Below are 24826 nucleotides of genomic sequence, written 5' to 3'. Positions count from 1 at the left end.
CATGGACAGACAAAGATAACTGTTGAAGAGTGCATGACGTGATATGATGATGAGATCTAACACATGTTACAATACGAAGGGAAGTGATCCTGAGATATGACGTTATAATCCAAAAAGAAGTGTCAAAGGGCTACCATGCTCAGACACGAAAACTACTGGACCATCACGTGGCTAACGTCAATAGAAATATTCGAAAGGGCCCATTTTTATAAACGTTAAACAAATAAGAATTAACACGTATTAAGATATGTGCATGAACAATTCTAAAATGTGAAGTCAAAACAAGTGTACAAATAAGATGCTCAATGACAATTTCAATCTAATAAGCGGATAATACTAGTAGGTCATGAGTTCAATACCCAGTATGATCAATTCCTCAGGGGTCATCCACGAGGGTGCACCCTCACTTACCTGATACGTGTGATGTGCGGACGTTACATATGTGATGTGCGGACGTTGCATATGCCCTATGACTAGTTCTTGGATAAGTTCAAATACAGAGTTGATCCACTGTCTATAGGGATACTTTGCTTTAAAAAAAAGAAAGAAAGAAATATGATAAATCAATATGACGAAGAATCTAATTAAAATTCTCCAAAAATCTATGGATAAAATTTATGATCACACAAGAAAAAGAAGAAACTTAAAAGATAACATTTCTTGGCATTTAACGGAGTATCTTTAAAATCAACAAAACGTGGAGAGGTATGTCTATGTCACCCTTAATTACCAATAAATGTGTTGCCCATGTCAAGCCCACAGACAAGATCCGCATCAAGTTCTCGCGTTATTTTAAAATATCGCGATAATTAAGATAAATATTATTTTCTTTTTCAAAAGAAAAAAAAAATGACCAACATGGGAGAAAAGTTGATAAAATATTTGAGAAAAATAAAATAGCAGTTGGACACCATAATAACTATGTACGAAAGGGATAGAGAAGTCGTTTTCTTCATTAGTTATAATATAGGGGCAGCTTCGTAATTAACATAAAACTAAGGGGTATTTTATGAAAGAGACTACGTTAAGGGGGGAGCAGCAAAGCTGAATGTCAGATTGGCGTGCATAACGGTGCAGATAGAGAGAGAAAAAGAAAAGGGAGGTAATGGGCTGAACTTAACTGAGAGACAAGAAAATAGAGAGAAAAAAAAAAAACACAAATTTATTTAGAAAGAAGAGTAATAAAATTGAGAATTACTGATTTTCATTTGCTTAAGGAGAATTTTATGTTTTTATTATATTTTTTCTTCAATTTTTTGGTTAAAAAAATGAGAGATAGATAGATAGAGAAAGAGAGAGAGGAGTGGAGGTGGTGGTGATTCTAAGGAGACTAGGAACATTCCCAGCTTGGCTTTTTGTGTTTTTGTTGGGTTGGGTTGGGTCGGATGGGCAAATGAGAAAGCTCATCTTTTTGTTGTTGGGTTGGTTTCTGAGTTAAAGTGGAGGGTGTCAGGGTGGTGGGTTTTGTCAGGAAGATATAGTGCTCCTGCATGGCGTACAGTGCTATTGTGCGCACTGGTATTGATTCTTAGCTCTGCTCCACAGTGAGAGAGTACTTTGGTCACTGGAAACACTGGAGAGAGAAGCTTTGGTGGGGACTTTGGAGTCTGGACTCTGGAGACCATTTTCTTTTGTGGGTTTTGCCTTTTCTTTTTTTTTTTTTTTTTAAAGAAATTTTATCTAGCTTTCTGGGTCTGGGTATTGTTAATTTGCCTTCATTTGAGATGAGTTTCTTTTGTTTTTGGAGAATTGAGTTTTAGTTCCTCATGACTAGTTTTTTGTTTGATTTGACATTTGAATAGTTTAGGGCTTCATATTTTAGGTGGATTGTGTTTCAAGTTCATGTCTTTATTTAATTTTAATGGGTTTTTTCTCCTTTTTTTTTTCTCCCTTCCCCAAACACTTGTTGTGGGCTTTAATTTCTTCCTTGTAAAAGAGAAAGTGAGATTCTTGTTGTCTGTCAACTGTTTTTTTTAGTGGTTTTCTCACCTCATACTTCTGTTTTATGTTTTTTTTGGTGACAGGTCCTCAAAGGAGGAGCAACTACTAAACATTAACGCATAAAAGGCAAAAAAAAAAAAAAAAAAGGAATTTTGATTCTAAAGTTCGAGTCTTGAAAGTCTGGAGATCGATAGATAAACAAATGGGAAAGTGGCGGTGTTGTCAGTTTTGTGCTTGTGAGTGTCTCTCTGTTGTGGTAATTGTTTAGTAAAGAGTATCTGTTGGCAATGTCTCCTGGGCTGACCAAGGCTGCCCGGGGTCCTTGGGTGCTGCCCATGACCAAGGAAACAATCTCTTCTTTTGGTCTCTTGCCATTGAAGAGAAACCCCTCTTAAAAAAATTGCTTATAGACCACCACCCCAATTTTCTAATCTTTCAATCTTAAACTACCTTAATCTTGCCTTGGTTTCTGCAAAAAAAGATTCGATTTTGCCACCACCCCATTACTTAAAAAACTTGCTTTCGATCCATTTTTTTTCCTTCCACTTGAATCCCAGAAAGTTGGTCACATTCAGAAGTCCAATACCCACCACACCCGGGTTTTTTTTCTTCTTTTAATTTCTGGGTTTCTTTTTTTCTTTTCTGTTTTTGGGTATGTTTGGTGGTCCCCAAAGGAGATGATGAAGGGCTTGGCGGCCTTGGTGTAGCTGTTTTGGTGATTAATTAAGAAGTGAGAAAGAGTTGTTTTGGAATCTCAAAGGAGGTGAAGAAATAAAAGCTAGATCCTTTTTACTTGCCAAGATGAAGTTTATGAAACTTGGATCAAAACCTGATTCGTTTCAGACTGATGGGAACAACATCAGGTGAGATCTTTCTTTCAATAACTTGTTCTAATATTGTCATTCTCTAATATATATCTATGGGTGTTTCTTTTAGGTGTATTTTTAACTTTTTTCATGTTTTTATTGTTGTTTATAAATCTTTAGTACTAAGCTTCTTATTGGTAGTTTTATTATGAATTGGGATTTTGTTCTATAAATTCCCCATACTTAACCCACTTGTTGGAGTTGTCTCTACTTTGTTGGATGCTAACCATGGGTATTTTCACCAAGTCTGAAATGGACATCATCTATAGATGATTTTGTGGCAATACCATGTGCAATGTTTGGTTTCTGGCTCTCTTTGCTTAATTGAACAAGTTAGGTTAACTCGTTATTAGGTTAGTGGGCTTATGCTGTGTGGTCCTATTGGTTTGGTCTTCTTTTCATAACCCTCCAAAAATTATTGCCCCTAAAGTAGTTTGTCGGATACACGTCTCAGTAGTCTCAGTCATACCAAAGCTCTGAAAGCGATTCCTCATATACTCTTATTAGCCCTGGTGGGGGGCCATTCTGCTACTGGGTTTTGGGGGTTAGAATGATTGCTTAGGAAGATTTTCCTTAAGTACATGAGAAAACGTTTTCTGATCTAGTTTGAGAAAGGGTTCCCTCACTCAACTCCAACTTTTTTTTGAACTCACTGTAAGATGGGTGAAGATATAAGTGGTTCTTCAAATAATTGCCAAGTGTTTAAATCACCATTACATGTGTTGTGGACTGCCAATACTCTGGACTACATTAGGGACATCATTGCTAGATTGGATATTTTGTATACCCACATGGTTAGGATTGCCAACCCTATAGAGAATAGCCTTGCTAAAAACAGCAGTCTTAGGCGTGCTTTCTATTCCCTTTAGTAACGAGCAAGAAAAAAGATGGTAATCTTATGCATCAAAGGAAATACTTAGCTTCCAAAGTCACCACTTATTTAAATAAATCTTCATGGGGCTGTTCACTTTTTTTCCTTTAAAAACACAATTCCTTGTTCTCACTCACTCCAGCTACCATCCTACCTTATGCAACTGAGCAAATGACTTTGAGAGCTAATATAAAACCATGTAAGAAATAACTGGGACACTCTATTTCCTAAGAATTTTCCATGTTAACCATCATGTTTATGCCAAACACATGCAAACATGGTCTACTTAGAAACATTTATTCAACTTACTAAGTTGGTAAAGTCTGTGGGTGGTAGTACCATATACCTGGGATTAAAACCCGTCTTCACCTTTATACCTTTCAAGAAAAACATAAAAATAAAATTGTGCGGCATGGTTATGTGGGCTAATGTGTAATCTTCACATGTCCATGGACAATTAGAGAACAGCTTTGGAGTAGTATAGTATATATGATAGGGTAATCTTTGATTGTTGGTATACTTTGTGGTGATAAGCCATTCCTTGCATTGGTAGATTATATACTCTACTAGACAGCCCCACATCACTTCTTTAGCTTCATGCTTCACCATGTTATAGAAATGAAAATTTCAAACATGTGGAAAATGTTACTAGAGTTATTGTGGAAGGAAGGAATGGACCCCTTTCCATTGGTTTGGACTTTGTAGTACAGGAGGAATTTTGAAGCTATCATAAGAGTCAGATGGTTTCTTCATTGACCTACTTTTGAGTCCTTAATGGAAAAAAGGGAACTTCGGATGAAGATTTATAAATGATTAGATAGATTTAAAAATAAATTTTTGTTCAAACATAAATTAGAAGATAAGCCAGACGATGAGGGATGATGGATTGGGGTTTTTGCACATTTGCAGCCCAAGGACTTCAGTTTCCATGACACTAGTCTTAGCCCAAGGACATGGATCTTCATATCATAGCCGAGAATGCATAGTAGGCAATAGTAACAAAAAGCAGGTGGAGAAAGCATTGACCCTTAAAAACTCCCTTTCTGAAAGCTAGTAGCACTTCTGATTACTGAACTTATGATCCGTAGCTCTCATTTAATGTAATCTTTAATATTCAATGATTTTTATCAAAAAATGAAGAAGATTTGGAGCTTTTTGAGAAAAAAAGGTTAGGAAGCTTATCGAGAAAAAAAAAAGGGTCAGGGAGTACTACAAATATATAAAAGAGGCATAGCTGTGTAAGATGGCCTGCTTTTGGCTTTTACTCCTTAGTGTATGGAGACAAAATATGTCCAACCAATGTGATAAAAGATTGAAAAGATACCAAAGGACCATAGTTCAAAGCGTTTGTTCATGGGTAAATATTGGGTAATTGAAAAACCAAGATCACATAAAAAAACCCAAGATAATAATGGGACAATTCCAAGATAAAATCCCAATATCGCATTCTGGTCACCTCCGAGACTGAGATGACATTCGTTGACAACACTTTGAACCAAGCAAGGGAGCACAATCTTATAATTGGATCCTCAAAAAATATCCAAGCATCGTAAGAAAGTCAGAGCTTCTGTCCTTCCAATTTGTTTGTCTTGACCAGGCCTTAAAGCATGTTGAGAAGAGAAAAGTGCGGGAACTGCCCAATGCCTAGCTGAGAGGGTTTTCCCTTTTTAACCCACCTAATATCTATTTTAGTTTTCTTGAATTTAATAAATAAATTAAGGAATGTTAGGGACAAACTCAAAGGAGTTACAACACTCATGTCATCCTACTAAGAGACAAACATGATTGGTTACAGACTCACATGGTTGCAACCAGGGCTTATTCATTTGTATTATTCTTGTGTTAGTGTAAGGAACCATGCGAGTTGGTTTTCTTTTTTATCCCCCTTCATTCTTTTGGGGTCTTTGAGTGGGGTGGAAAAGGTGGGTTGCTTAAGCTTTCTTTAGTACCAAGGCCCCGTGGAAAACCTTGTTGCGCACCACATGCGGCCTTGAGTCTTGGACTATGTTTCTTGTTTATTGAGATTGCACCAGTATCTTAGTTATGAATTTATAATATATCCTAATAATCTTCGTACATTCTGATTTATTTTCATGGCTTCCCCCCTCCCCCTCCCCCCCCCCCCCCCCCCATTCTGGTTGAGAATCAAAGTAGAATTAAAAATTCCTTGGAGATAAATCCAGATCAAAGGGAGGTGGTCTTCACCCATTTTCTTTCTAGCGTACTTTCTTGAATCATAACGTCCAATCACAAACGTCAAGGTCGTTTTTACATTCTGCTTTCAGAAATTTTTTGGAGCAAGAACACAAGCTTTCAAATTGGGAATTTATTTATCTTTTTTATGTTGCCTTGAAGTTGTTGCTACTGAAGTTTTGATCTGATTTATGGTATCATCAATACTCAAGCATCTCACGTAACATCTGACTTATTGTAGACTTCAGATTTGAGACTTAAATGCTAAGGCTTTCTCCCTCATGATTTGCAATATTGGGCTTTGGGAGTAGGAGCTTGGCTTGTTCGTGCTCTTTTCACAACCGTTTCTATGGATAAGGAGATTGTTTATATTCCATGTTTCTATATTTTTGCTCCATTTCTAGCAAAGTTGTTTGTTTTTATTTTTAATTTTTGTATAAGTACAATGAAACTTTATTGATAATGAAGGAGCTCGAGGAGACCCACCTAAATGTGTCTGAACACACAAGCTCAAGAAATACCCCTTTGAACTCCTAAAAAAGATTATACCAATGCATGCACACAAATTTGAAAGATTGGGACTTGAGACTTTATGGATGAGTAATACAGAGTTAATTTGACAGTGAATTGATTACATATGCTTTCGGTTTTGCTTTTCGTGAAAAGATGTTCTCTAATAGTCCACATCTGTATTCATGTTTTAAAAAAATTATCTTGAAGTGCTTGTAAATTTATTTATTTTGGTTATTATTTAATAGGTGTTTTCTCAACTTTCAAAGTGAATTGTGTGTCTGTGTGATTATGCCTAATGTATGTATAAGGTTTCATCTATTTTGCTAAAACATCAAGAACAATCCCATTTGCAGGTATGTGGCTACTGAGTTGGCAACTGATATCACTGTAATCATAGGTGATGTGATGTTTTATCTACACAAGGTACGCCCATCCTATAATCCATGTATTTACACACAAAGATGTAGTAGGTAGAAAGCAGGAGGGACTGTGAGATGGCAATAACTTTTGGATACAAGAATCTTATCCTTCAATGAGAAAACTCATAAAAACAACCAATTTGGGTCCCCAATATTTATTATTTATCTTTTTCTACTGTTTATTTTATTAAATTTCTAACATATCATGAACATATTGGTTCTGTAGTTTCCCCTTCTGTCCAAGAGTGCCCGATTACAAAAGTTAGTCACAATTGCAAATGAGGATAACAACAATGAAATCCAAATCCCCGACATACCCGGCGGACCTGGTGCCTTTGAGATATGTGCCAAGTTCTGTTACGGCATGACAGTTACCCTAAATGCGTACAATGTGGTCGCAGCTCGCTGTGCGGCAGAGTACCTAGAAATGCATGAAACCATCGAGAAAGGAAACCTCATTTACAAGATTGAAGTATTCCTTAACACAAGTATCTTATGCGGATGGAAAGACTCGATCATTCTTCTTCAGACTACAAAGTCTCTCCTACCTTGGTGCGAGGAACTAAAGGTGGTCAACCGTTGCATTGATTCCATATCTTCCAAGGCTTCCTCTGACACATCCAAAGTGGAGTGGTCCTACACTTATAATAGGAGAAAGTTACCTTCGGAGAATAGGACTGACAGTCATTGGAATGGTGTCAGACAACAACAGACAGTCCCGAAGGACTGGTGGGTTGAGGACCTTTGTGAGCTCGAAATTGATTTCTACAAGCGAGTTATAATGACCATCAAAACCAAGGGTCGAATGTCTGGTGATGTAATTGGAGAAGCATTGAAAGCTTATGCACTGAGAAGACTGCCTGGTTTCAACAAGGGTATGATCCAAGGTGGTGATGACATGAAGAATCGATCATTGGTGGACACCATTATATGGTTGTTACCTACAGAGAAAGGTAGTGTCCCATGTAGTTTTTTGCTCAAGTTGTTAAAAGCTTCAATGGTTCTTGATTCTGGAGAGATGGGGAGAAAAGAGTTGGTTAAGAGAATAGGATGGCAGTTGGAGGAAGCTTTGGTTGCTGATCTTCTGATTCCAGCCGCAGTATCCGAGTCCACAATGTATGATGTGGATGTAATACAAAGCATAGTCGAGGAGTTTGTAACACAAGAGCAGAGTCCACAGAGTGACCCCCCACCACTGACCGAACCTGGATTTATAACCGATACTTCCAAGGTTACAGTGGGGAAATTGGTTGATGGATACCTTGCTGAAATTTCACGGGACCCCAATCTTCCTTTGTCGAAGTTTGTCGATCTTGCTGAAATGGTATCGGGCTTTTCAAGATTGACTCATGATGGAATTTACCGTGCCATTGACATGTTTCTCAAGGTATGTTGTAGAAATTGTGTTTTTGGTTTTGAACTTCCCAATTTTCATATCATGCTGAATTGGAAGATAATATTTAGTGAAATTCTATTGTCACACCAACATTTGCTAATGCCACCCCAGTTCATATGTAAATACTGAAGAATTAGCGCACATCTTGGGGTGGCATTAGCAAAAATTGGTGAGGTAATAGAAGCTCTCATTTTTTTTAATAAAAGGATTAGATCTGATTAGTTGGAATTGTTATCCTAAAAGTTTTGGATTTGCTGAACACATCTTGTTCCTCTATTCAATTCTGATCAAAGCCTATTGGATTGCTGACTTGTTACCCAATTTGTACTTATATTGGTGCAGGAACACCCAGGGATGAGCAAGAGCGAGAGAAAGAGAATCTGTAGGCTGATGGACTGCAAGAAACTATCCGTGGATGCGTGCATGCATGCCGTTCAAAATGAGCGACTTCCCCTTCGAGTTGTAGTCCAAGTCCTCTTCTTTGAGCAGGTCAGAGCTTCCACATCATCCGCTGGTGGTACTACCACATCTGACCTTCCTTTGGGCCTCAGGGCTCTACTTCCACGGGAGAATGGGGGTTCACAAGGAAGCTCACGGACTACAACCACCAATACAGAGGACTGGGATGCTGTGCCTACAACAGAGGACCTCAGGGCCCTCAAGGGAGAGCTTGCTTCCCTTAAGCTGGGAAGAGGAAATGAGAAAAATGGGGGTGATGATAAAAGTAACAGTGATAAAGCTGCTGTTGTCGGTAAGGTGAAAGGGATGCTCATATCAAAGAAGATATTTGCAAAGCTTTGGTCGGGCAAAGGGTCGCAATATGAGAGTAGTAGCTCCGATACATCTGAGCCCGGTTCTGCCAATCCAGAGGACACCAAGTCCACACCTTCAAGAAACAGGAGGTATTCAGTATCTTAGTAGGGAGATGATAGAGAGAGAAGCTGAGGGATTGGTCTCTCTCTCTCTCCTCAACATTTAGGAAGTTAGAATTGCTGACATCTTCCAGTTGACAAGGGATGAAATGAAGGTTTCTGGGACTTTTGGGCCAAAAAGACAAATATATGGCTGTAGAGAGACGGAATCGGGTTGACGGTATGGTATTGTTGTAACTCGTTGTTTCACCACGAAATATGAAGTTTCTTTATTTGGGGGGGTTTGTCATATGGTAAACCCAGTTTTGTTGTACCATAAGGGAAAGAAAATGCCACACTTGGATCTCAAAGTTGTTGGTTGTTACCCCTCAGCAAGTTTGATTCAGAGACTTGTTGCACCAATTCAGAATTGAGAGAATTACAATATCCACTGTTTATTAAGGCCTTGCTCTGCTAGCACTTCTCCAAGATTGTAAACCACCTTGTACTTCTTTTTGAAATGGTGAATGGTCATCTTTTTTTAATCTATATTTGTTTTTTTTTTCCCTTTTTCTTTCTTCTTCTTTATCATTTAGATAGCGTGTGATGCAACTCATCGAACACATTCTGCAGGACTAATTCTAATCAATAAAAAAGAAAAAGAAAACATGAGCATACACGCCCATTGATAACAATGTTACAGAAATCCCTAGAACTGCAAACTGATTAAATGGTCAAATTAGAAATGTACCCTCTTTGTTTTTATGAATATAGTGAACAAAGTACCATGTAGATCAGGCAGGGCCTTTATCCCAAAAAAAAAAAATTTCTTTGAAGGCAAGCATGAATATCCCAAGTACTGTAAATTGATTAAATTGCCAAATTAGAAAGCTTCTCTGTTTTAATGAATATAGTAAACTAAGTACCACGTAGATTGGGCGGGGCCTTTATATATATATAATTCCTTTCAAGCAAGCAAGATTAGTGGTCTACTTGAAGACAGATTTTGAACCCAGGTCGTGGTATAAACACTCCAGGCTTCTTACCAACTTAGCAAGTTGGCACCTCCCTTTTTCTTCTATGCATTTGAAAAAAAAAACAAACAATTCCATCTCCAATCCTCTGGTCCGAAGTTGAGGCACCATTTTGAGATTTAAAAATAGAAAATTGGGTGTTGAGATCAAGTAAAGAAACGCGCACACAAATTGAAACAGCTCCACACAACACAACTCTCGTTATGTTTGTAATGAAGTTTAAACTGTAAGCCCGGGTGTTTTTTAGCTTTTAAAGTTGGGGATTATAAGCGAAATAAATCGGGGAACCAATAAGGTTTAAACAGTTGGCACAAATTTTTTATTTTTGATAAGAAAAGCTTTTGAAGTCGATGGCTTGAAAGAGACTAACAAATATAAGAAAGAAAGTGGCAACCAAACTTGACTTATATTGTTAAGTGGTAATTTCTCCCGTACCTTCCTAAAAAACACTTGAACTAGCACCACATTTTTCAAGTCAACCAAAGAAAGAAATGGTACAAGGGAATCACGTATTATTCTTCTTCCAATAAAGAGATTTAAGTTTCTATGAAGAATGACACAAGGAAGACTGACTTGGGAAATTAGGTTTTAAGTCCTTTGAGGAGTAAATATTGCAAAAGATACAAGTCTCAGTCAAAACATGCTTATACTCCTTTTAAACCTCTTCTTCCTTTCAAGAGTAAGGATGAATACAGTGTTTAGTACGTGGCTGACGTGGCCAGGGTACATAACCACAGATCTTTTTCCTGTGTATTCCGAAGAAAAAGATCTATGGTTCTGCACCCTTGCCACGTCAGCCACGTACCAACTCTCCTTTTAATTATAGATTACCAGGATAATAAGATTAAGATTGGAAGTCAACCACCAACCAGACAACTTTTCATCTTAGGGCCATTCTTGTGCCCTAATTATACATCATCACCATCATCATGTCTTTGGATGCATCAACAATTGAGGCACCTTTCGAGTTCATTTCTTACTATCTCCATTTCTTTTTGACTGACCGAGCTCTTTAGAACCACAGCTTGCACCACCTTTTCAGCTTCATTGATTTCCACCAGTCACAATCAGGTTCATTTCATTTTTTCTTCCTGAAATTGGAGCTATTCTGGAATCCGTTAAATGTAATCCTTTCTTGGTCTTCCCACTCTGTCAATCTTAAAACAGCCAAATCTCTAGCTATATTTGTTTCACAAACATGTGCCCAATGGCGAATGTGCTATTGTTAATGCCGATACATTTCATCATCAGAAGCTTAAGTACAAATATTTTGGGGTCAGCTGCACAATATACCAGAGTATCAACTTGTTCCCCTACCCCCAAAAGAAAGATCCTTGTAATATCAAGCACCCGGAATCAGTAGGTGAAGAGGATCAAACAAGAGAAAAAGACTAGTTATCAATCCAATGACCATCAAAATTTGTCTGAAATTGGGTAATACTTTGGAACAAAATACAATCCACAATAGAGAGCGAATAATAAATATGATAAAAATCCCATCTAAATAACAGATGGTTTGATGAAGATAAACACATCATATTTTGCCATAAAATTCAAACTTAAAAAGCATTCCTGACCCAAGAATCACTCATCCAACACTAATAAAAACTATGTCTTCAATTTCAGAGGACGCCCAACCAAGAACAACCTGGTCTTTAACAGTATGTGGAGTTCAAGCTACTTAGGTGCGCGTTCTGCTGCTTTCTGCATTTCTCACGGGATAGAAGTAAGGATGTGCCTGCAGGAAATCAGAGGTGGTGGTGGTCATCAACTGCAGCTCATATAAATTCAGAGAAAATAAAAGAGAATAAATTATAGGATCAGGTTCTGGTGACTTATGAAGGACTCCTGAGAAAACACATGATCTCAACCGTGTAAACATGAAATCCAACGGTTGGGATTTTTACGTATCCATATAACACAAATCTCAAGGACACTTATTTTATGTTATGTTTACATGGTTGGGATCATGTGTTTTTACCATGAGTCATTCTTCATGAGTCAATGGATCCCAACCCATATATACATAACACCAATGTGATCCATTGGCCTAAAAATTACACATATTGGGAGTCAAACAACTCATTGGTTTATTGACTGTACTGCTCAATTGCAGGTCGTGTTGTGGATAGATACAGATTAAAAATCAATTAACAGGACTATCTTAAACAAATCCAAAGGAACCCATGCCTTCAAAACTTTTGGGTTGCCATGGATTCTTTAATTGGAGCATAACCCATCATTCTAATCCAACCACTTCAGTTAAATTATCCCATCCTAGGGACATTCACAATTTAACATTGATGTTTGGATTACCCTTGTATGTCACATTCATGCCAATGTGGCCAAGGTTCAGTAAAATCCTTTCAGCTCTTAACCTACTGATTGGATTTTCCGCATTCTCATGCTATGAACACCCATCAATGATGGGAGACCACATCACCATGATCTTAATATTTAAAGCAGAGTACAAAGTAACAAAAAAAGGGTATCAATTGATATAATATAACTAGGGATACTACCATTGCTTCTTTTGCAGTTGGCCTTTCCTGGTGATCATATCGCAGCAACTTGTCAAGAAAGTCAACCGCCTACAAAATTGCACAGAAAAGTAATAAAAGAGTCAGTTCAGATAACCAGTTTTTTTTAATCTCTTGGTTGCTGATGGTAAAGGGGCAGACCTCAGGGACTGCTAAATGTTGATTGTCAGCATTAATGAATTTTGTCCACGGCTTCCTGCTATGCCTGGAACAAAGAGAAGCTCTTGTTGTTTCAGGGGGGGAAAAATTCACTTGCATGCAATGCCAGTAAATAAATTGAGAGGGGATTCAAATTAACAACCTCCCGACAAGGGCCTCAAGGTGTGGGTCCAACTCCAAGCGGTATTTGTTTAGATACGCATTTAATTCGTCTGTCCCAAGTACCTACAAAATAGCAGAATGAGAACTTCAATGAGTTCGTCTTCTCTTCGTTTCCTGATAAGTAAGCTTCAATCGTAGTTACTTTCTATATAAGAGGAAACATATGCCCAGAGAATATCACTCCACATATCAACAACAGTATTGGACAGACTGAGAATTATTAAATCAGAATTTATGTCAATTATTATTATTATTTTTTTTTTTTGATAAGTATAATATTGAATCTGAAAAAAAAAAAAAAAAAAAAAAAATGATACAAGGAGGCCGAGAAAGCCTCGAAAAAGAACCGAAAAGAAAACTACAACATCAAAGATTACAAAAAGAGTTCCATCTAAATACAAAATCATCAAAAGTAATTCCCAAGAATTCTATGTTCTGCTTGGACCAAAGATATAAAAGACCTAAGATCTCCAAAAAGCTTGCATGCGTGCTAGTAGTCTTATTGTTGAACACCCTGTTATTTCTCTCATTCCAAATCCCCCAAGCAATTGCCGCCGGAAGCAAATCCCACAAGAACCGTTTTTTGGAAAGAAAAGCAATACTAGTCCATTCCACTTACAATGAGGAAAACTTAACTTATGAGGGAATATCCAATTAATATGGAAAAGTCCAAGGAAAGTTGACCAAATATTGTAAGAAAATGGACAATGAATTAAAATGTGATCAACCGACTCTCCTTCCCTCATACAAAGGGGGCAACAATTAGGAGTGATCCAACCCCGAACAATCAAATTGTCCAACGTAAGAATCCTACCACGGGACGCTAACCAAAGAAAGAAGGAAATTTTAGAGGGAACTAACTTGGACCAAATGATGGATCCCGACAGAGAACACGCAACAAAAGGATTGAGCCACTTATGGAAAGATCTGACAGAAAATCTCTTATCCTTCGCCCTTATCCATTCCCACTTATCATGTTCACTATCGTTAAGATGGAATGTATTCAAGAGATCGAGGATAGATGCCACCTCGGTTAGCTCCCAATCATTAAAATTTCTCCTAAACCCCAAATCCCAAGTAGGACTGGACTCACTGCGAATCAAACATTGCTGAATTGAGCAATTCTTCTTTATAGAACAGGCATACAAAGATGGGAATTGAATAGCAAGAGGCACCGAGTCGCACCATCTATCTTCCCAAAATCTGATTTTATCCCCTAAACCCGCTTTGTACCTAATCCCTTTCTCAAAATCCTCTCTCACTTTAAGCACACCTTTCCAAACACTACACCCATACGCATATTTAGCCTCTCCACTATACCAGCCTAACCTCTTCTCCCCGTACTTAGCCTTAATAATCCTCCTCCACAGACTGTCCCTCTCCTCACCAAACCTCCAAAGCCATTTGCCTAGGAGTGCTCTATTAGCTAATCTAAGCCCCCTTATACCCAATCCCCCATTCTTCTTAGGCTTACAAATCACTTTCCAATTAACCAAATGATACTTCTTCTTTCCGTTCTTATCATTCCATAAGAAATTCCTCATGAGCCTCTCCAATCTCATTTCGACAGACCTTGGGAGCGTAAACAGCGAGAGAAAATAAACCGGGATACTCGTTAATGTGCTTTTTATTAAGGTTAATTTCCCTCATTTTGACAGATAATTGGCCTTCCACGTACTTAACCTTTTCTCCAATCTCTCTATCACACCATCCCAAATTTTGGCACTATTGTAGGGAGCTCCCAATGGTAAGCCCAAATAGGATGTGGGCAAGGAATCATACCCACACCCCAAAATTGTAGCCATCAAGTGTATATCATTCACCTCTCCTACCCCGAACAACTTACTCTTCTGCAGATTAATATGAAGACCAGACATAGCCTCAAAACAGCACAATAATACACGGAGCACCCTCACCTGGTCCCTCGAGTGGTCCAAGAAAACTAGTGTATCGTCTGCGAATTGTAAATGTGAAATCATAGGCCCGTCATTCACTCTAAAACCCGAAAGCTTACCTAGCTCAACCGCTCTTCTAAACAATCTGCCCAAGGCTTCAGCTATAATAAGAAACAAGAAAGGGGATAGTGGATCCCCTTGCCTCAACCCTCTTGACCCCCTGAAGAAACCAGCTGGGCTCCCATTAATAAGAATTGAGTACGATACCGTTGTAACACATTTCATAATCCAACTAATCCACACCTCACCAAAACCCATCCTCCCCATCATGTACTCTAAGAAATCCCAACTTACATGATCGTAAGCCTTTTGTAGGTCAATTATTAAACATAATCTCATTTAAGTAAATTAAAATCAAGCATATCATTAACCTTTTAATAGCCAAATTAACTACAACTGAAATGACTTGAAATAGGGAGAAAGTAGACAATTGCCTTAATGGAAGACATGGTTTTAGATAGAATTTAATGGAGAAGGAAAGATTTGTGTTGTCTAACATCAATACAATTTGAACAAAACAAATACCAAATATTTTTGGATACTCGTAATATGTCAGTGCATCATCCAAACATTCCAACCATCGGGAAAAACTTCATTTGTGATATTGCTCCTTATAGTCGTGTTAAAGCTAATTAAATGTAGTATAACTTTATTCTGAGCAATGCCTTTGTCAAATTAAAATTTTCAAGTAAAATTTTGAACTTTTCTAGAAAATTGTTTTAGTAATATCAATTATTAGTAAAGAGGATTTCTAAAGAGTTAGGTATCCACTCGCTTGTTTTTTCAATTAATAAAAATTTCAAAATAATGGCAAAAATATTAGGAAACCTTAGTGCAACAAATGAATGTTATATTTTGTCGAATTTGATGAGAAAGGTCAACTGGTTCACGTGGTTATGGAATTCCCATGACAATATATGATCTCTTAGTTGCTTTTATCCAGTTCAAATAACATTATTAAGAGAATTTTCATGTCTTTCTACTTTATTTTGGCTGCCAAGTCTTATGTTCGTCTTTAAAGCAATTAATCTTCTTTCCACACTTAATGCTGGTTGTTTATTGTACTTTTATGAAGCGTGGGGTTCATGTTATTTTAAATTACTATTCCCATTATTTCCACATTAGGTGAAATACTTTCATGAAATATCTCCTTTTCCATGCCGATCAAAATATAACCCAGATTTAAAATTTTAATCTTCATTTGTATTTAATGATGGACCTATATTGCACAAATCCAAGTACAGATTTTAGGGTTAGTAACACAAGCATGGAATGTTGAATTTGGTAGAACCAAACCAAACTTGTAGAATCCAGAATTACTTCAAATATGAAAAATACGTATATAATAATAATTAAATAATAATAAAGATACTAACAGAGTAAACAAAAAATAACAATGCTAAGAATGGATACATGATGGAAAACTCGTTACACTGGTATATTCTATGAACAAGAGAAAGCATGTGTAATGTTATGTTTGCTATTTGCTACACAGACAATTTCAACAGGAAAGGAACAATTAACAAATCCATTCAACAATGAACAAATCTGTATATTTATTACCACAAGTTTGATTCAACCATTTAAGCACGGGATAAACACAAACAGTCCCACCAGTAAACTGCAAATGGTGAATCTAGGATGCCCCTTTCAAACTCCTAAAGATATCACACACCTTAGCTATTTTGACCAGTTGATCATAATTATCGTGTCCATAGAAGAATGGCTCCTTACGGAATATCTGTAGAACACAGTATTTTGTGAGTATCAGGAAGGTAATGATCATTTTATCAAGCTGATTGTTAGGGTAGGAACTAATCCAAGACTTGTATCACTTTCACAATGAGTATGAGCATAAGAAAAAACTAACCATGCCAGCAAACATACAACCAAGACTCCATAAGTCTAAAGAGTAATCATAGTCTTGCAAATCAACGAGAAGCTCTGGACCTTTGAAATATCTGCAAACGGCACAAGGAAAAGGTCAAGTAAAAGATGAGAGTGCAAAGTACTTGATGTGAAGAACCAATCACCAAATGAGTTGATATGGTTTCAAAAGAAACAGACAATCAATTCAATAAGTAGTAGATAAGAATCAACATTTTTGCACCAGAATCGATGTTCAGTGGGAAATTGTTACCTCACACGTGTAAAGAAAACTAAATACTACATTTCAAACATGTATTAGTCTACACAACCCTCAAGCAATACATGTGGACGGAAAGAATCTTAAAGTATCCCATCATTCATGCAAGGGAATCACTCCCTTATTTTGTTGATACATCTGTTTCAACATAAACATCATCAATTGCTTATAAGGGTATTGTCTCAAATGCATCTTTAAACAGAGTATCACCATCTATTACGCTATTCGGAAAGAAAAGGAACAAACATCTTTTTGATAGCGATGGGGAAATTTTCTAGAAGCCAACTTTGAAGATCAGAGCTCTCATGTTCAAGAGGCCGTCAATAGTTAAAGGATCATAACAGTATTTTATTTGAAGATTTTACGTTAAGGTGGGAAGAGAGATTAAATGGTGTCAGCTAGTTTTTGTTCTTTTTGCCATAATCTTTGAATTGCCTTCCTTCTTTGGGACTTGGCCTCTTAATACATATTTTTCTTTTCTTTTCTATTTTTTTATGATAGATAAGAAGCAATAAGATATACAGGCAAGTTTTCTGAAATTGTAAAGTTAACATAGACCAGCACATAATCTAATAATTGTAAATTACTTCCAAGCAACACATAAAAAGCAAGCACACCTTGAAGCAACACGAACATTGTATTCTTTCCCTGGATGATAGAACTCTGCAAGACCCCAATCTATAAGACGAAGCTTACGCTGCTCATGATCAATCATGACATTGTGGGGCTTCACATCTCGGTGCATAATACCTTGTGAATGACAATAATCTAATGCCTACACATAAAATCAATGCAAGACATCAACTTAACAGACTAAAAATTCACATTCAAATTGTTATACAAATTTTTTTTTTAAAAACAATAATTATTGAAATGAGGTTTAAAAGGGAAAATCTCTACAACTTTGCACATTGCAACATTATGATCTAAGAAAACTGGTTGACGAAAAACAGCTCAAGAATGTAACTGAAGATTAATACTAGACATAAACAAGTTGCTTAATTGGTAAAATATAACACGTCACATGGTGCTTACATACATTCACTACAAGGTCCCTTGGACCATTTGGAAATGGTGGAATGATCAAGTATCAGTAACAAGGAGGAACAACTCTAAAAGAGAGCCAAAGTGAAAGCTCTTTTGTACTTCTCCATTTGGGACGTCAAAGAGGGATTTTTTTTAATAGCTAAAGGGTTAGTGCTTAGCAAGTGAAGTTGGGTTCAAGAAGTTTCAGGTGACAATACTCTGTACATCTTACCAACTTAGCTAAGTTGGCACTTCAATTTCCAAGAGGATTCAACTTGATGTTTTTGTTCTCGAGTGGAAAGAACTTTTTAGAAGTTAGAAGATGTCCCAAATCTAACTGTCTCCTCAGTATATTTGGGTTTTTCTGCCCACTATAATTAAATTTATCACTTTGACCTACAAAAAATAAAGAAGAAGAATGCAACCAGTACAGATGGTGCATGGATTAAAGTCTCAATCTTATTGTACATATTGATCTATTGAAAAACCAGCCTTTTGCACCAAAAACAATATGATACCAAGACAATGTCTCAACTCTAGACGAGCCAAAACAAACCCCCAATGTATTATTCTAGTCACCTCTTGGTTGAGACATTCCAAAGATGAAAGGATACTCTGAACTATTGATAGAAGAGCAATGTTAAAAGTAACATAGACCCTATCCCAAAAATAAAAAGAGGGGGGGGGGGGGGGAATGGAAGAAAAGAAGCTTACAAAAATAGATAGAGAGATGGTTGTTTCCGTGTTTCAAATACCCAATCCTGACCCTACAAATAGTAAAAGAGAGAGAAAGGGGAGTGAGCCTTTTGTTGTTTTTTTATTGGCGAGTGAGTCTTTTGGTAATGGATTCTTCACTGATAAAAAGAGAAAAAAAGTGAATGCCACGAGGGGGGGGGGGGGGGGGGGCAACTGTTTTTGTGATGAACAGATAGTCCCTACAGTGGGAGAGAATATTTTGTTCATAGGTTCCCAAAAGAGGGGGAGGGGGGAACAACTGTTTATTTGTTGCATAGACAGACCCTGGGGAGAGTGAGCAAGCAATAGAATTATTTGTGTCGCATAGTCCCTGTTAAAAATGGACAAGTGAAATAGCTAGAGATTCAAATTGTAATAGCTGGGTCTTCAAAACATGAATGAAGGAATAACCTGATTGAAATAATCTGATGGAACCATTTATACTCAAGTTAATGTGAATGAATGGAAGAATCAAATAAGAACAATTTATTGGAGTTAAATATTTATGGTTGAGGTTAGAACAGTTTTACATGCACTATATTAAGTTACATATAAAGCCTAGGGAACCACTTAGTGGTTAGCGCATGCCTAGGGCGTTTGCTTAGGCGTTGAGGGTCGTGGCTAAGTGAGTTGGTCGCATAGGTGACGCTTTAACTTCATTACCTCTAATAGTATTGAAATAAACTTATGAAACTGATCCCTCCAATTGGCATAGTAAACTACTCCAAAGCACCATCTTTCGTCTATATACATATATTCGAAAAATATTGTGCTCCTAGTGATTAGGATAATGCACAGACCATGATGATCATGGTATTCCAAAAACAACATCTAAAAAAATCACCTACCTTATCTTTACTATTGTAATGAGAGAAAGGACGAATAATGTTGACACCAAAATTTGGAAGACCAGAAATGACCCCACCTTTATATCTATATTTCTTAACATTATCAGGGTATTTTTTTTTTCAAAAACCAACAAAATTACAATACCACAACCCTATACTCACGTTGGTTGGTTAGCTTTCTAAAATTACAAAAATATTATTTAACAATGTCATTTTCAAAATCCCTATTAATATTTTTAATTATAAATAGTCCTTTACGATACATGTGCGTTTACACATTCCTCCCACTTGTAAAAATAAAATAAAAACAAAAAAAACACCATAAGATGTCTTTTGATCTCTAGAAAGGTTGAACAAATTGCATGATAGAAAAATGACAGTGTTGGTTGGTATAGTAATTCCTTAAATGGAAATCTGACATTTAGCTCACATGGTTGAATTGCTTAAATTAGCAAAATTTTACTAGGGAACCATGGTAGCAAACAGACTTAAAACATGAACTATAAGATGCACATTTTTCATTATATTTCATAAGATGAATTCAATTAGCTATGAGAGTAATAACCTTGCCTTCAACAGTTCATAGATGTAATATCTGGTATCATAGTCCGTAAGAGTTGGATAAAGCACTTTGAAATCAGTGTTGTTCACATATTCAAAAATTAGGCTGGGGGTCTTTGATTGCTGATCCCTGACAATATCCAACAATTTCACAATATTCGGGCCACCACAAAGGTTCTGCAATATTTTTATCTCCCTCTTGATCTGCATTTTTATAAAAAATGAAAATTAGAATCAGCTGTCCAAAGATGCTTTAGAAGACTTTTTTTTATAACCAGCTTTAGAAGACATTATTAGCCAAGAAAAGAAAAGAAAAAGAACCCCATAAATATAATATAAGAAAAAAAAAGTATTGTGAAAGCAGAAGCCAAATGGGCAGAAACAGTAAAAGTTAATAAGCAACATGCATCCCTAGAATAAGAAAAATAATAATAAAAAAAGATGAGGAAACAGCTCGGAATCCAGCATGTAGAAAAATCCATTGTCATGCTTGTTTGACTTTCACAAGGAATCCAGTAGAAACCCTGCAGCTCATCTCATGAATCACTCAGGTTATGTTTCTGTCTCACTTTTTATTATTTTTCCTCAAATGTGCAGCTGACAAATAATTGAAAAAACGAGGAAAGCTATAAGGTATACCCTTATCAAAGCAGAAGCAAACAGAATCAGTAAGACAACAAATTATACAAAGGTTGTTTTTCCAATAAGCATTTCCATTTGCACTAAAGATTATATCCTTTTCAAGAAAACACAAACCTTGCATTGCCGGGACTTCTTTTGTTTACTGATTTTTATTTTTATTTTTTTTAATGGGTAAGTTGGACTTGAACCCACAACCTCAAAGTTAATTTGCAATGTGTCAAACCAACTAAGCCATGGGTCTAAGCCCAAAATAGGAAAAGGAAGTTACTGAAAGTGCTGATAAAAAGCATATGAAAAAGATAAAGATAAAAATTGTTGCACAGAGTGGCACAGCATGCTTGGACTTGGTAAGCCAAGCAAAATAGAAAATGCTAAGAAAGAAAACAGCATCCAAATACAAACAATGGATGCATATCAACCATAACGCAACACTAGTTGACACCACTATCAGCCCACTGAGTGACATTAAACAATATCCCACATCGATGAAGAAGCTTCCTCTTCCTCACACCTTATCATCAGGTCCCAATCATTAGACCTCGCATGATGAGAGGAATACATGAATATCTGAAAGGCAACTTGGTTGCTACTCAAGCCAAACTGTTTTTTTAATAAGTAAAGGATTATATTAATAAAAGTGGTCGAGATGACTAGCTAAAGATACAAAGGAACAAAGACACAAAGATACAAAAATATGACGAAGAAATGCAACAAACCCATCTTCCCAAAAAACAATCAAAGAGAAACCCTCTAAACTCCTTAAAGACCTTACACCAAAAGAACAAGATATTCATCACAGTCACTATCAAATCATCCACTGACTTGCACTTTCCTTCAGACACACGACTATTTTGTTCCTTCCAAATCCTCAAACAGACTGCAAAAAGAATGACACTCCAAAGCAATCTCTTGGACTCTCTAAAAGAGAAACATCACCCAGCACAAGAAGGAAATAAGAATTGAACTAATCGAAGCAACCAACACACTGTACCTAACAAATCCAACACATGATCGAAGCCTTATCTCAAAGTTTGAGGTTGGCCACACAAATCCTATTAAACCGTTCAATTCTATCCAGAGCCAAATCTTTTATTCATCCCACCAATGACATACTATTGTAAAATGGCTGATTCCACAACCAAATTTTCTGTCATTTCAAGAAAAAAAGATAACCACCTTATAAAGGCTAAGCAATTGGCATTCAATGAACAAATAGTAAATTCAATGCTTTGTATTTGAAACCAGTGACATAATCAAACAAATCCTATTCCACATATTGAGTTGTTTTGGTTGTGTATTAAAACATCCATGATGTAGAAAAGAAACCTCTATGTCCTATTTGCAAATAAACCAACTATGCGCATCCCTTCAAAATGGTATCTGGTACCAATCATAATCCTCAAGTTTGCTTTCATCTATATCTGTTGCTTCCAGTTCGATCTTCCCAAACAACTATTTATAAAATAAAGTCTCCTGATCCATCTCCTCCAGAAGGCAATATCGTCCTGTATTTAAGTTCTTCAACACTATGATTTGTGTTGGTTCAAAATGGATCACATTTCCCATAATTTACATTTCAAGGAGCATCGTAACAGCAGAGACAAAAAAAAATGCAATTTTTATAGAAATCAGAGATCCGTAAACCGCAAATCAACTCAATCAAAACATATATAATTCTGGAACGTTCAAAAAAATAACAAAAAAGGTTATGGATACAAGTAGTATATCTAAAAAGAAGTCACATTTCCCCTAATTTACAGTTCAAGAAGCATCATAACAGCATATACACGCAAAAATGGCGCAAAAAAAAAACACAATTTTTAAAGAGAACAAAGATCCGCAAACCAAACAAAATTTACAATTCTGGAAATTTCGAAAAACAAAAGATGATAGAACTTGATTTCACCTTCTTCTTCTTGACAGGCTTAAGGATCTTAATGATGCAGGGTTCATTGTTGGTAGAATGAACTCCCTGGAAGACCTCGCTGTATTTCCCCCTCCCAACCTTCCTCACAACCTCGTAATCTTCCTGGTCCCTAAGAAGATCAAATTAACAATAAAAAACGATCAAAAAACAGAATCTAACAAGTAAACGAAGAAACCTAATTGGGGAAAAATTGCAAAATTGGTACCCCCATTGGACGGTAAGGGATTCGTAATCCCAATATTCTTTGGGACGAACGACATTAACATCGGCATGAACCCTAGCCTTGGATGTGGCCCCAGGCCTCCGTACGGATTTCCCGATTCTCTGCGCCAGATTTTCTGATTGAGGTGATGAACGGTGAATTTGATCTGGGAGGACGAGTGGGGCCCCGGACACGATCCTACGGACGATGAGAAGTGGGAGAGATGATGGATTAGGGTTAGGGTTTGGAGAGAGAGGTGTTGAGCGAAAGGAGGAGGAGATGAGACGATTGGAGAGATTAAAACACAGAGGCCTTGCGGCCATGAAAAGGTCGAGAGAGAGAAAAAAGAGAGAAAACCCAGCTCTCTCCTCCCTTTTTGTCTTCTTTTTATTTTATTTTTTATTTTTCTATTTTGGGAAAATTTATCATAAAATCCAAGATTTATAAATCGGGTCCCAGTAGACCAAGATAACTGGGTCCCCACCCAGAAATCCGATCCGTCCCAATCAGATTAATTAGGGTCCAGATCATGGATTTGCTTGAGATTCAAGTCATCTTGCTTAACATTTTGAAAATCTCATGGAAGATTTAAAATCATGTATTGGAATTAACGTATTATACTGATTATATGTGTTACATGATGTGGCGTGGAGTAAAAAACTAAAAAAGTGAATTTATTCAAGATTACATGTTTGGTTCAATGTTAGAAAAATGCTAAAGTGACTTCTTATCATACTAGGTTCGATACTGTGCTGACATGGAGTTGTGCTCAAAACCATAGGTGATATATTCGAGGAAAGCATCAATGGTTCTGAGTACAACTCCACGTCAGCTCGGTGTCAAACACAATGTACCACACAATCTTTCTAGGATTGTTTAAAAAAAAAATATTTGTCAAAAAGTAAAATCTTTTGAAATTAATGTAACATTAAATAAAAAATAAATAAAACTTTTTTATATAAGCACCACCATATACCATACGATTGTAGCATCCAACATTGTTTTATTGAGGGTTTTTGTGGATCTCTCCTCAATATGTTAGTGATTTCGTATTATTTTGGATTCAAGATGTATTTGCACTTAATGATGCAAATCTTGATCATTTCATATTAGGAAGATGACTTCGTTGTCACCTGGATGTGAGTAGAAGCTTAATAAACTCACTCAAGAAAGAATTATGGAGATTGAGAACTTTCAGATGAAAGTGAAAGTCTAAAGACAAATGTACATAATTCTCTTTAAAATAAATTCGTACTCTGGAATTCACATTGATTTAATCAACAAAATGCAATTGCAGATCTCCAATAAGGAGTGAATGGTGAACAACAAATCAGAACAATGTCAATAAGTTTTAGGAATTGAAGTCTTGATCAACATTTTGCACCCATAGATTCTATGAAGGATTTAGTACATCGATGTTAATTCCCCTTTCAAGTTTTGGAAAAATGCCATTTGATTTACTATTTCTTTTATTATGATTATGTCACGTTATTGTTGTCTTTAGAGGTCAAAAATACCTAACACAATGATATTCACGTCCTACACCCTTACAACACTGTATAGATAGAGACCCACAAAAATACCCAACACAATTAGAGAGAACAGAGACTCAGAATTTCTCTCATAAGTCCTTGATATTGCACATTCATAGTGCAAACAACACTCCTTATCTCTAGGATTCTCACTCCCAATAAGAGTAATTTTGATTGTATAATACATTGATGACACCCGAACATACAGAGATGCATCGCTAGTTTCACAAAAATCTAATAGGTCTAGATCAGAGTAAAATGACATCTTCGTGACTCTACAGATCAACGGTGAACCAAGCCCCCCCCC

General features: G+C 36.7%; 2 protein-coding genes across 3 annotated transcripts; one reads left to right on the top strand and one right to left on the bottom strand.

Moving 5' to 3' along the window:
- Positions 1-999: 999 nt before the first annotated feature.
- Positions 1000-9599, top strand: LOC147409303 (phototropic-responsive NPH3 family protein NPY5-like). Of its 2 annotated transcripts, none has more exons than XM_086427382.1 (5): positions 1000-1102; positions 2025-2804; positions 6738-6807; positions 7030-8190; positions 8542-9599. In XM_086427382.1, the coding sequence occupies exons 2-5, from the start codon at positions 2743-2745 to the stop codon at positions 9115-9117; spliced, it is 1869 nt and encodes a 622-aa protein (XP_086283508.1). In that variant the 5' UTR covers positions 1000-1102; positions 2025-2742; the 3' UTR covers positions 9118-9599. The 2 variants fall into 2 exon arrangements, with proteins under 2 accessions (XP_086283508.1, XP_086283500.1); XM_086427374.1 differs by lacking the exon at positions 1000-1102 and adding an exon at positions 1186-1633.
- A 1880-nt stretch (positions 9600-11479) lies between these two features.
- On the bottom strand, positions 11480-23350 carry LOC147409302 (casein kinase II subunit alpha-like). The gene is made up of 10 exons (XM_086427395.1): positions 22991-23350; positions 22765-22894; positions 20226-20420; positions 17664-17821; positions 16771-16861; positions 16576-16641; positions 12926-13008; positions 12766-12829; positions 12607-12675; positions 11480-11822 (listed from the first exon to the last, which is right to left on the bottom strand). Exons 1-10 carry the CDS (start codon positions 23308-23310, stop codon positions 11766-11768), a joined length of 1233 nt encoding a protein of 410 aa, XP_086283521.1. The 5' UTR covers positions 23311-23350; the 3' UTR covers positions 11480-11765.
- Between the last annotated feature and the right edge of the window lie 1476 nt (positions 23351-24826).

Source organism: Akebia trifoliata, chromosome 2 (genome assembly GCF_017979445.1).
Source record: "Akebia trifoliata isolate Shusen 1 chromosome 2, ASM1797944v1, whole genome shotgun sequence".
NCBI classification, from domain to species: Eukaryota; Viridiplantae; Streptophyta; class Magnoliopsida; order Ranunculales; family Lardizabalaceae; genus Akebia; species Akebia trifoliata.
The sequence above is the reverse complement of the archived record's forward strand: the minus strand, read 5'-3'. Positions and strand labels throughout refer to the sequence as shown.